This window comes from Gymnoscopelus braueri, assembly GCF_963280865.1.
Source record: "Gymnoscopelus braueri genome assembly, chromosome: 15".
NCBI lineage: Eukaryota > Metazoa > Chordata > Actinopteri > Myctophiformes > Myctophidae > Gymnoscopelus > Gymnoscopelus braueri.
Genome location: NC_137620.1, coordinates 4,437,475 through 4,451,584, shown reverse-complemented (window position 1 = coordinate 4,451,584; position 14,110 = coordinate 4,437,475). Strand labels below are relative to the sequence as shown.

The following is a 14,110-nucleotide window of genomic DNA, read 5'->3' as shown; positions in this document are numbered from 1 at the left end:
TGACGCTAAGCAGCGCATCGTTCATTATCTCCAGACTTCCTGCACGGAGGAATCCCTCTCTCTCTCTCTCTCTCTCTCTCTCTCTCTCTCTCTCTCTCTCTCTCTCTCTGCGATGCCACACATTGTTCCCATCGAACAATTACAACGTTTAATCGCACAGTTTGTGGAGAGAGGAGAGGAGAGGAGAGGAGGGAGGGGAGGGAAGAAACAAAAACGCCTGTTCCCCGACTTGAACGGCGGAACGGGGGGATCGCAAAAAAACAAAGCCAGCGATTATCCACTTTAATGGGCTTTCCTCATCATCATGGTCCACACACACACACACACACACACACACACACACACACACACGCACACACAACGCTTTCATATGGATTCGCTTTCACATGGCTGGCAGGCAGCACTATAAAAAAAAAGACAAAATGACCCACATGTGTTTCTGCTTCTCATGACTCATGTTTCTGATGCAGGGGGTGGGGGGGGGGGGGTTAATGTGGGACAGTTGTTGCTAAGCATCTCTGACGAAGGCCTGTCTGGGTCCACTGGAGTTAACCACTTGAACCCTGGAATACGCTGCCTATTCTGGGGGTTGAACGGTCGACGAAAATAGCAGAAATCTACAACGCTTTGGGACCCAAATCTACAACTGTCAAATCAGCCTGAACTCACAGAACACGGTGAAATAGCACGGGTTGACAATTCCGTAAATAGACGAAAAAAAAAAAAAAAAAGCCGCGCATAGGAGCCGCGAATCCCACGGTTGAAATAACACGGGTTGCAACCTGGAAGCAGAGCAGTCGCCACAACATGATTTACGATTCTGTGCCTATCGGTGCATAACTCGGAACGGCGCAACGTTCGGGACGGCAACTCGCTCACTTTAGCTCGCTTGTTGGTCCCTCTCATGGCTCCAGTTCGCTTGAGACTGCACGCCTCCGACACGGTCCAAAGCGTAACAAAGTCAATGGAGGGGATTCGTGGCTCCTATGCACGGCTTTTCGGGTTTTCGAGTTGTCTGTGTACGGAATGGCAATCCGTGCTATTTCACCGTGTTGTATGAGATCGGGTTGGTCAAATCCTCAGTGTCAGTTAACTCCATTTGCACAGTGTCAGAGTCACAGACCTGTAAACTCCTCAAGGACCCCTTTGCGACGCATTGTGAGCTTGTAGATCGGCTATTTTCGGCAGAGATATTCAGTGCAGAGCGAAAAAAGTCCTAGCATAGGACCCGGGGGGACTCCCGATCAACAAAGTACGTAGGGTTCAAGTGGTTAAAGCGCTTTAGATCAGCATTTAGACAGACATACTGGCCCCATTAATCGCATTCATGTTACAATATCAATCAATTCAGTAATTCAACTTTTATTTTGCTGCTATTGCTCATTATTTGTGTGTGATGCTGGATTTGCTAGTCTCACGCTCATTGTTCGCTCTCAATGCAGTTGTAAATTATTTGATTAGGTGCCTCAATATGAACAATTAAGTATTGTAGAAGAGGCTCTTTGGTGTTTTAATCCGTTTTAAACGTATTAATGCATTTTCCCTTTGGTTCTTTTGTCAGAATAATGTGTCATTTCCAAAAAAGATAATTTATATATTTTGCACATGTTCTCTTGCATGAATAATACAGAGAGTGATGAATTTTCTGACGTGTCATAGTCAAAAATGACACATGTCTTGCATTTGAGTCAAGCTATGCTGCACTTTCATCGACGATTATCTCCTCATCCTTCAAAATAACTGCTAACTCATGCTTCTTTTTTTCCATTATCTCTCTCTCTCTCTCTTTCTCTCCCTCTCTCCCATCTTGGCTTCTTCCATTTCTTCTCCTCTGGCTCTCCTCCCCATCTTCAGAGACTAAGGTCAAAGATAATATGTATAGAAAACCCCCCATCTACAAACAGCATGGTACAGTCCACTTCTGTCTTCTTTGTTTTAACGACCTCCTGGTTTCTCTATTGGTCTGGTCTCTGCACGATGTGTCGCATGTCGCCTTGAACGTCACGTCGCCCATTCCATCCATCCATCCATCCATCCATCCATCCATCCATCCATCCCAACTCTCTTCCCTCTTTCCGCCCCCAGGTCTGCACTTGTCCAATAGCCTCCATTGATCTACAGCCATGGTTCTCAAAGTGGGGTCTGGGTGGGGACTCTACAACAACACAATAACACAATAAAAAACATGAACATGATTTGCAAACAACAATTAGCCAACCCAGTTTGCACGCATGATTATTTTACAATTAACATGAAAATGTAAAAAGAAAATCTGCAACATAGTTGAAATACATGATTATACCTAGGGTTTCACGATACCTTCACTCTACTGTTTACTTCGGCTATTCAAAAATAGCCGATGTACTAGCTGACGACGAGGCGCTCCGCGACACGTTGTGTGAACTTGTAGATCTGCAATTTTTTTTAAAGAAAAAAGTTTGATTTTTTTTAAAATAATTTTTCTAAACTCGTCCAAACTCGTCCTTGGCAGGCTGGGCCATAGCAGAATTTGGCGAATTAATGTGTCCATGGATGAGATTTTGTTTCTTTGAGACCCAAAAATCTACAAATATTAAATCCTCAGTGTCATTGTTATAAACCTTTAAATTCCTCAAGGACCCCTGGGGGTCCCCGGACCCCACATCGAGAACCAGTGACCCTACTGTATATAATACTGCATATAGGATTGGTGTAAGAGATTATAAATGTAGACCGGCGGTTCTCAGCACAAGTGCACACCTGGGGAGAAAAGAGTTAATACTTTGGGACACCATGTCACAAAGATCAAATCAGCCCAATCATTAGAGACAGCTGTGTCCACTTCAGTGTGCGCAACTTAAGCTCAATTTATACTCCGTTTTATACGGCGGCTGCGGCGCTTGCCGGGAAAATAACAGATCTGGTCGGCAAGCGACTCTTATGTCACACAACTGAGTATATACACAGTAGGTACAAGGCAATGACTCACACCTGAATCTCAGCTCCCGGATCTGTCGACCTTTCCCAGCAACAAGCTCAAAGCAGCAAAGGGAAAGGGGTCTTAGGACAGACCCATGGTGGGACCTCATTGTTGCCAGTGATACCACCCCAATCTCCCGTTTTTTGACATATAGATAGACCTGTCGCAATTATTACATAATCGTCTAATCACAATTATTTGAGATAATCACAATTATTTTGCATACTCGTCAATTGTCAAAATATTTTTTTTTTTAAGTATAAAATAATCAAATATGTCAGTTATTTCTTTGTATATTTAAGTTATTTGTCAAATGAGTTTTGATTACAAAGCCTAAAAGGCAAACAGAAACTACATTTTGATTCATATGTTCCACTGTTCAATGCCAAAAACCCAATTAAATCGTTAATTGCAATTATTTGTATGACAATTAATCATCAACTTAAATTTTGTAGTCGTGACAGCCCTGGTGATACCACCCCAATCTCCAATTGGCTTTAGTGTGTAACTTCATCTGAGGCGAGCGAGTACGAACATCAGAAAACGCTCCGTCCCAAACACAGATGGAACGTGTTACACATAATAAACATGATCTCAAATCTCTGCCTTGCTTGATTCAACACTGACCAAAACAAGGCAATCGTTATTTCAACAAACACTGAAGCCGCAAGCCGGATATACAGTGGTGGGAAAAGTACTCAAATGTTTTACTTAAGTAAAAGTATCAATACTGCAATGCAGAAGTACTCTGTTACGTAAAAGTGCGGATTAAAACATTTACTTGAGTAAAAGTACAAAAGTATTGTTATCAAAATGTACTTAAAGTACCAAAAGTAAAAGTACAAAAAAAAAATTAAATAGCTTGTAGATCGGCTATTTTCAAATAGCCTAGGTATAAAAAAGGGCTAAAGGGGTTAATGTATGTTTTAAAATGTAATCATTTATATCTGAAAAGTAACTACAAAATTGTAACTAGTAAATTGTAGTGGAGTAAAAGCACAATATTTGCCTCTGAGATGTAGTGGAGTAGAAAAGTATTGAATATTGGAAATACTCCAGTAAAGTAAAAGTACCTCAAAATTGTACTTAAGTACAGTACTTGAGTAAATGCACTTTACACCACTGCCGACATAGCGAATCCAGATCCTCGTGGGGTTGAAACTGATTCCTGTGGCCGTTGCCTTGCTGCTTCTTTTATGTCCCGCTCATCTCCTCCTCCCATCATGCTCAGCGGCGCCCATCTCACCGCCTCATTGGTTGATTTTCGAAAGGTCTTGACTGTACAAGTACTGTACGTCTAATTGATGTGATTGGGGCGGGAGCGTTAATTCCCATAATTCACTGTGTTGGTGTTGTTGTGAACGTCACTTAGTGTTTATATGTTCTTCCTAACCGTCGTGTTGTGGCTACATCGTTGTTTGTGTGTTGTTGTTGTTGTTGTTGTTGTTGTTTTGAACAACTCATGCCAATGTATACTTGGTCATACAGCAGGCTAGAGTCGCGTGCCGGACATATATATTTCTGGCACGCGACTCACTACAGAATGCAAATCAGGCTTTGGAGAAAGACAAGCTAGCTATAGGGTAGATAACAATGCCTCCCAGATTAAAGGAGTAGTTCAGCCAAAAGAATACTTGTTTTCTATCAATTACATTACTGAATTACATGAAGCCTTGAATTCATGGAGATTTGTTTAGTGTTTAATTCGATGACCGGGTGGCTGCTCAGTAGGAGACTCAATAGGCTCTATGCACAGCAGCCACATTGGAAAGAAATTGGGCCTCTTCTTATACTTCCCAATGATACTAATGAAGGCTCTGTTCCATTCTGGTCAAACAGAGTCAGGGTGCTGATATTGTGCATTGTTGCTCACTGGAAACACTCTGCTACACCAGTGGGTCTCAAAGTGTGGACCCAGGGACCCTCATGGTTCCTTGAGTGGGTTCCAAATGGACCCTTACGGGCGTGTAACTCCCGTGTAACCAAATGGACCCTTACGGGTCCATTTGGTTTCATTTGTACTCTCTCAGAGTTATGGGGGTCCTTGCAATTGAAATGTTTGAGAACCACTGTGCTACACTAAATGGAACAGAGCCTTCATTAGAATCATTGGTAACACCTGTGAAGGAAGTAAGGAAGAGGCCCAATTTCTTTCCAATATGGCTGCTGTGCATAGAGTCTCCTACCAATTCAATTCATCAAAAGGCAGACCCAATTTTTTGGAACAACTTATGCCAATAATATACGCAGTCAATAGCAAGACCTGCAGGTCCGTCATTTCCGACACGTGACACACCGTACGTGCGCGCCGACACCGTCGTACCACAAAGTATAAATCAGGCTTTTTGGAGAAAGCCAAGCTAGCTTAGATAACGACGTCCCCCGTGCATGAGGCGTACACGCACACATCCCCGAGGCACTTCTTTATCGCCGAAAGAAATATCATCTCTTCTATTTATCAAATGTGACAAGCACTGTAAATCAGCAGCATATGGCGTGTTTCTATGAATTTACGAGCGAGCTGTCCGCAGCGCAGATTGCACGTATCATTACAGACGTGAGGTCACTGACAAGGGAGCGCATTATGGCGTGCGCTGTCTGTCTGCCTTATGAAATAGATACTTTTTTCCTCTTTTTTTTTCTTTTTTTTGATCGACTCCCACGCAGAAATATATTCCCCGTAGCGCTCCCCCCCAGACACCGGGACTCCGAAATGAGTTTAGTGGAATGATAATGACGCGATCTTTGTGTTTCACACACAAATACAATCGGAGACAGAAGTACTTGGTCTAAAATATATTGAGGAGAGAGAGAGAGTACTATGTGCATGTCTCTCTTCATAAGGGCTAAGTGCCCTGGTAGGCGGCAGAGTTCATTTTGACAGCACATTTTAATAAAGTCTTTGAATAAAATTCTGTTTAGTTATAGTCATATTTAGTTTTAGTCGACTAAATATCATAAAAAAACGTTTCCCTTAGCTGCATGCCGAAAATAGCCGATCTACCAGCTCACAACGCGTCGCGCTGCGACGCGTTGTGAGCTTGTAGATCGTCTATTTTCGGTCTGTGACACCCACGCGCACCCATGATGACTTGTCTTGCTGGATCTCTTCTCCACTAGTCCCTCCCAAACATTTTAGCCTAGTTTTTATTTGTTGATGAAATTGTCAGTATTATTTAGTCATAGTTTTAGTCATCATAGCTTAGTTTGTATTTAGTTCACGTAAGTGAAAAAAGGTAGTCAGCAGACATAGTTTTAGTCGACAAAATCAACACTTGTAGAAGGGCAGAGTAGAAGATGTATTGAACCCAGAGGACCAGAGCATTGCACAGAATTCTATAAATAGATAGATGACCTGGCATCAACAGCATGAATCTCGCCGTGGATGCGACGCGTTGTGAGCTTGTCGATCTGCAATTTTCTGCGAAAGCCCTCAGATTCACTGTTTAGGTACATACATGTGAAAAACTTGTGGTCAGAAGCTCCATTACAATAAAACCATAAAAAACATTATAAAAACAACTTAAAACACTCAATAAAAGTAAACACAGGCAAGAATATCAGTCAAAGAAAGTGCATAGTGCAGTCCACTAGGATGTGGAGATTTGTGATGGCACACACACACACGAGGCAGATGTGCGTGGACGTGTGTGACGGTGCGCCGGCCACATTAACGGTTAATTAAGTGTGGTGTAACCATGTGACCTGTCTTACAGCGTCTAGAGGCTCCTGGCAGGATGGGGATGAGACCAAGGTGGGTCGACGCTCTGTGTGTGTGTGTGTGTGTGTGTGTGTGTGCGTGTGTGCGTGTGCGTGTGTGTGTGCGTGTGCGTGTGCGTGTGCGTGTGCGTGTGTGTGTGAGTGTTTGTGCGTGCGGGTGTGCGTGTGCGTGCGTGTGCGTGCGTGTGTGTCCATTTGCGTGTGTGTGGGCGCGTGTGTGTGTGTGTGTGGGGGGGGTGCGTGCGTGTGCGTGTGCACGCGCACGTGCGTGTTTGTGTGTGTGCACGTTAGGACTGGACAATATGGATAAAATCAAATATCAAAATATGTTTTGACAAATACTAGGGGTGTGCCGATACACTAATTTCACCAAACGATACGATACGATATTTGGCTCACAACTTCGATACGATTTCGATACGATACGATACGCACTTTTTTTATTATGAAAAATATATGGGGGAGAAAAAAAGCAAATGCAAACAAATAATTCTGTTTTTGCATTATTCAGATATGCGAACTTGTAGCTTTTCAGCTACAATAGCCGTTTTGAATCCAAATAGGGCAATAGTGTGACACCTGAGCCGAAAAAACTACATGTTGTCACCCTTTTCACCTCGGGGCTGTTTGCATGTCTGATTATTATTCTAATATATTATTATTATTTATTTATTTTTGAAAACGATATATTTTTTTCTCAAAACGATACATATCGTCATGAAAACGTATCGCGATATATCGCGGGACGATATATCGGCACACCCATAACAAATACCTCTATATATTGATATTGTGAGAATAATATACATTTGCTTTTAAATTTAAGAATTAATAAATATATACAAGTGCAAATGCAGTTCGATGCGTGAGCTTCTAGATTATATTATATTATAGAAAATGTTTAAGTGATTAAAGCCAGAAATAGATATACAGTATGCCATATCATGATGTTACAATATCCCCAAATTACTAAATGGATTGTGTGTTATTGTAACATCATGATATGTGTTATAAGTGTTATATCACAATATTGATATAATAATGATATATAGTCCAGCCCTAGTACACTTGCACGTGTGTGTGTGTGTGTGTGTGTGTGTGTGTGTGTGTGTGTGTGTGTGTGTGTGTGTGTGTGTGTGTGTGTGTGTGTGTGTGTGTGTGTGTGTGTGTGTGTGTGTGTGTGAACAGTGTGTGTGCATATCTATATCTGCTTCACGTCAGTCACTGTTTGTCAACTTTTCACAAATTCATCCATCTACTAATAAACTAACTCCGTCATTTCATCATCCACACTTCTGTCCACCCCTCTCTCTCTCTCTCTCTCTCTCTCTCTCTCTCTCTCTCTCTCTCTCTCTCTCTCTCTCTCTCTCTCTCTCTCTCTCGGCAGAGGACCAGCTGGATGATCTTGAAGAGTGAGATTGACGGACAGATGGGTCCAGAAGACTTCTTGGACCCACGTAAGTCCACAAGCAGCCTGCCCATGGACACCTCCGAGCCTAGTGAGTGTGTACCGCTTTTTGTTAAGATAAGTGTTAAATAGCTCTATATTCTGATAGTACTCGTTGCTATAGAGTGTTTGTTCACTAACAGGAGTCTCCATGTCTATCCAGCTCTTAAAAGTAAACAGAAAATGCATTTCATCCAATCAGGGTAGAGAGCTCACACAGGATACAGTAAAACCAGTGGAATTGGAAGTGATGAAACAAAGAAACGAGCAGACAAATTGCAACTGGAACATTATTTATTTATTTTTTAATTGTTTTATCCCGCGATTTTGTAACCCTTTTTGTTCACCCGGTGCCAAGTGATCCTGGGCGCTACACTCCCCTCACCAGCCTAGGGAGCCCAGGACCAAGCTCATGCCTCCTTCAATGCATGAGAGCCAACTGACCTTCTTGTCACCTGACAGGGGGAGTTTTCCCAGTAGGACGTAGTGCGTGGAAGGAACACGTTATTCCAACCAGTTCCTTTCCCCTCCATCAGACGCCCCGGCTGTCATGGGGGAGGCGATATAGCGACCAGGATTACTACATGTTTTTTGTGAGGGTATTAACTACCCTGAGACACGGGGAGAACATGCAAACTCCACATAGAGTAGGCCCTTTCGTCCCCAGCGCCCACAGCGCCCCCGGCGGGAATCGAACCCGGGACCTTCTAGCTGTGAAGCGACAGCGCTACCGACTGCGCCACTGTGCCCTCGCAACTGGAACATTATAAAACTGAAACTGATAAATGGGTACTCTCTCCTGATTGGCTGGAATTGTGTCACCCACTTGAAAATGTATTTTCTGTTAAAGAGCTGGATAGACAGGGAGACTCCTGTTACTGAAACACACTGATAGAAATGATTATATCAGAATATAGAGCTTTAACCTTTTAACAAAAAACGTTTTGTTTTAACCAAAACATATCACTTACCCTACCTTTAAAGGCATACTAGGTAACGTTTTCAACAAAACTAAAGTTAAATTGTATATCTTTTGTGAGTGGCAAAAGTTTCACAACACCCACTCCATGAATTTCACCCCCGGAAGCCTTTTATTTATATATTTTCTATTGAACGTGGACTGGGGGGACTTTCCCGGGGAAATGACGTCAACTGGCCGGAAAACGGAGGTGGAAATGCACTGGTTTCCTGTTTGGCCAGGAACTACCGCAACGGTTTCCTGTTTGGCCAGGAACTATCGCGCTAATAACAATAAGGAACCTCACGCTGATTTTAAGAGAATGTAGGATTGGAAGATCGAAAAAGAACAGAAAAAGAAAGCACAGCTCATGGTAACTAATGCTCCACTGGCTAAGAGAAACGATCCGTAGATAGTATAAAACAATTAAAAGATCGCTTTTTGAAACGCTTCCGGCTTCCGGTGAAAACGAATGGAATTCTGGGTAATCGAGGACTAAGGAAATTGTATGCAGTGACGGTAGTGACCAGCAGAGGTTGCTAAAAATCGTTAGTTGTGAATTTGCATTGTACAACTTTAACTCTGCTATATGAGAGTGTACAATGGAACCAAATTGATCCTCAAAGGTCTGTAACTCTGAGATTGTACAAATTGAACCAAATGGACCCTTACAGGTCCATTTTACACTCTCAGAGTTACAAGGTGGTAAATGATTAATGAACTCTGAGGATGTTACTGTGTAATTTATTCAATGAGCTTGTCAGGGTTTCAGCATAGAAATTGGGTCAAGAAATGACGGAACTCATCTCCAGCTTTATTTATTTTACTTAGATCCAGTGGTGTAAAGTAACTAAGTACATGTACTCAAGTACTGTACTTAGGTATAATTCTGAGGAACTTCTACTTTACTGGAGTATTTCCAATGTTCTGTACTTTTACTTCTACTCTACTACATCTCAGAGGCAAATATTGTACTTTTACTCCACTACAAGTATACTGTATGCAAGGTTTAGTTACTAGTTACTTTGCAGATATAAATTATTACATTATAAAACATACATTAACCACTTTAGCCCTATTTTATACGAAGGCTATTTGAAAATAGCAGATCTACAAGATCTGCTATTTTCAAATGCTTTAGTACTTTTAATTTTGGTACTTTAAGTACATTTTAATACTTTTGTACTTTTACTCAAGTACATTTTGAATTCCAGACTTGTTTGTAACAAAGTACTTCTACATTGCAGAATTGATACTTCTAAACATGCCAATGTTTAAGCCAATGTGTGAAAATGTTCCTTTCTCTTTCCCCGGCAGACTTCCCCTACAATAAGTCAGCCTCCTTACCCGGATATGGAAGGAATGGCATATACAAGGTACAGTATCTGGTCCTATTTACCTTGACCTTACATTGGTGGGACTGGTTGTTTTAAAAGAGACTTTACCAGGGAGAGATTTGTAGATGTATTAGATTACAGAAAATATTAGCAGATAATAACTTATCTAAAAAATGAAGGTCTCCCCGTTCATTAGAAGGACAATATCAGTCACCCGAAGCAGGGACCTGTGTTTTCAATGAGTCTAACATTCATTAGAAAGACAATATCAGTCACCAGAAGCAGGGACGTCTGTTTTCAATGAGTCTAACATGGTTATATAGAACTGGGGCATGTCTGATCAAATGAATATCAAATATCTAAATATTGAATGAAGCAACTTTTTTTTTAAAAGAGAAAAAAACTGTCTGGAGTGCACACAAAAGCCAGAGTAAAAATTTAAATTCCCTTTAACCATTATGTACTTCAGTCATCTGGTGTCCCCCAGAGGTCTCTACTTGGTCCTTTTTTTCTCCTTCTTTTCCTTTACACCAAACCTCTTCGCAAAGAATAGCCGATAATATAATAGCCTGTAAGATCACAATGCATCACATTGTAGAGCTTGTAGATCTGCATTTTTTTTTACAAAAATGTTCTCCAATTATGATATATTCCCATAGACTGTAAAAAAAATATGAACGAAGGGAACCGTCACGTGACCCATTGGTTTCGACAGACCCGCTTTGAAGCCACTTTTTCCGGCAAATTCAAATCCACCATCTTGGATACTTCCGGTCCCGGAAAGCAACCGGAAACGCCTGCTATTGGCTGAAACCGCAGCGAGGGCGGGTCTTCACTCAGTAGAACCAGTAGAAGCCCTAGAAACATACCCTACTCTGTATCATTATATATTTTTTGTATTATGGTAGTATCATTTACTAAACGCATATCATGATAATTGAGAAAAATAATTTAAACTAGCGATTTAAAACAACGTATTTATGAAAATGTTTACTAAGGTAATACAATCAAGTATAAAGTTGGACTAAAAACCTCATTCACTTTGAATGGAGTAAAAATGCTTGAAAGAACTACTGGTTTAGAACAGTGGTTCTCAACCTGTGGGCCGCGACCCCCAGGGGGGTCCCCACATGATTTTTGGGGGGTCCCCAGATGACAATTTAAGGACTTTTAAGACCTTTTTAATACAAAAAAATAATACATTGAAATTAAATGAATCACTGAATTACTGCATCATAAGTCCACAAACTATACTCTAAAAACTGCTCAAACATTGGCCAAATTGTCAAATAATATAAGAAAGAGACAGAAATTGTGAAAATAGCCGATCTACAAGCTCACAACGGCTCGCGTTGCGAGGCGTTGTGAACTTGTAGATCTGCTATTTGCACAATAGTTATCTGTGGGAACTGAGTCAAACTAAATTATAATGCCACAACTCTTGTGAGGGTGGGGGGGGTCCCCAGTTCAAATATGATTATTTTACAGGGTCCCCAGTTCAAATATGATTATTTTGCGGGGTCCCCAGTTCAAATATGATTATTTTGCGGGGTCCCCAGTTCAAATTTGATTATTTTGGGGGGTCGCGGCCTGATAAGGTTGAGAACCACTGGTTTAGAAGGCATTGGTAGAATCTGCCTCAGGTCTTCTAGTACTTCAGATAATTACTGCTAAGCTAGTGACCGACATCGCCAATTAGAACAAATAGAATAAATAGCAGCAGTACTGTGTGTTCCTAGGATTGCGGTTATGACCCAGTGTTCTACACCGTAGCGAATTGACGATCTAGCGAGTGGAAAAACAAAAAGGAAACAAATATGAACTGTTATGTCGTTAGTTGCTCTCTCTCATGTGAGGTCAGTCGAGTTTGCGTGGCATCACCTCACCCCTCACATCTGACTCCCATTGGCCAGTTCCAATGGCATCATGGCACGAGACATGCACGCTGGCAACCCCAAAAAACACACACACACACACACGCACGCACGCACGCACGCACGCACGCACGCACGCACGCACGCACGCACGCACGCACGCACGCACGCACGCACGCACGCACGCACGCACGCACGCACGCACGCACGCACGCACGCACGCACGCACGCACGCACGCACGCACGCACGCACGCACGCACGCACGCACACCAGTGGTGTAAAGTAGCGAAGTACATTTACTCAAGTACTGTAATTGAGTACAATTTTGAGGTACTTTTACATTACTGGAGTATTTCCAATTGTCTATACTTTTACTACTCCGCTACATCTTAGAGGTAAATATTGTACTTTTACTCCACTACAATTATTTGATAACTTAAGTTACTAGTTACTTTGCAGATATAAATTATTACGTTACAAAACATACATTAACCACTTTAGCCCTATTTTATACATAGGCTATTTTGAAACATTTGAGTACTTTTACTTTTGGTACTTTAAGTACATTTTAATACCAATACTGTTGCTGTGCTTTTACTCAAGGAAACTTTGAATTCCGGACTTTCACTTGTAACAGAGTACTTCTACATTGCAGTATTGATACTTTTACTTAAGTCAAACATTCGAGTAATTTTTCCACCACTGACACACACACACACGCACACGCACACACACACACACATATGCACACGCACACGCACACACACACGGTCGCCCCTGAGCCCCAGCTGGCTGCAGGGTGTACCGTACGCTCGCGCCAACAACTCCCCACACACACACACACACACACACACACACACACACACACACACACACACACGTGTCACTTAGCGACGTAACGGCCCATACGTGGATCAAACCTGGCGTTTACCAGCGTTCAGGCCTCCTCCTCCTTTGTTCTTGTGGTTTTGTAGTTTAGCTAGAACGAGGTCCTGGCACAGGCTCGGGGCTTACAGGGGGGGTTTGCGTGCGTGCGTTTGATTCCTATGATTTTTTTCGCCCGTCCTACTGAGGGAGCGTCGCGTTCCGTGAGGCAACTGGAAAGTGGCTCGTCGGGCTCGTTAACCCTTTAAGACCGGGGGAACGCGTCTGCGTATTTTTTTAGATTTCCTTGGCTATTCAAAAATAGCAGATCTACAAGCTCGTAGCGCGGCACCGAGTGCCGCGCTACGAGCTTGTAGATCTGCTATTTTTTGAAAAATCTTGAAAATGTGTCCAAATGTTTGAAAATGTGTCCAAAACTCCGATCTGTGCTTCTGGGGGGTCCCTGGAACAACATATTTTGAGATGGGGGGTCCACAGCCAAATACATATCATTTTGGGGGTCTTTGACATGAAAAAGTTGGAGCTTTTTTTTTTTTTAATGGCCAATTAAATCTTAAAATGACACAGATGCTTTCCCGGTCTCAATGGGTTAAGGGCAATGAGGTGTGCCTGTCGCCATACTGAGGGGATTACGCCAAAGCGCACCCGCGGATTAAACGTTAACCACCTAAACCCTCTAGATTTAGTTAACTGGACCTGCAGTTGTTTCTGTACTTGGAACACTTTTTTCAGTCTACACCAAGGCCGGTGCCTTACCCATTATCCCTAAACTTCTTTGCCATTTTCAAGTCAACGGTCAAAGAATAACCACATAAACGCTAGCGGCCCTGTTCTAGGCATATCACATCAGGCGAACATTCATCGGAAATAGATTGGCTATTTTCAGCGGCCCAAGTATTATAGACCCCTGGGGGACCCCAGTCCACGAA

General features: G+C 42.3%; 1 protein-coding gene across 1 annotated transcript in view; it reads left to right on the top strand.

Moving 5' to 3' along the window:
* ablim2 (actin binding LIM protein family, member 2) overlaps positions 1 to 14,110 on the top strand; it is a 147,941-nt gene that overhangs the window by 117,050 nt on the left and 16,781 nt on the right. The window contains exons 16-19 of the mRNA XM_080452056.1: positions 1,855 to 1,908; positions 6,676 to 6,713; positions 8,067 to 8,178; positions 10,402 to 10,460. Of these exons, the coding sequence (XP_080308182.1) occupies positions 1,855 to 1,908; positions 6,676 to 6,713; positions 8,067 to 8,178; positions 10,402 to 10,460 (263 nt within the window). The remainder of the gene's footprint in view (positions 1 to 1,854; positions 1,909 to 6,675; positions 6,714 to 8,066; positions 8,179 to 10,401; positions 10,461 to 14,110) is intronic.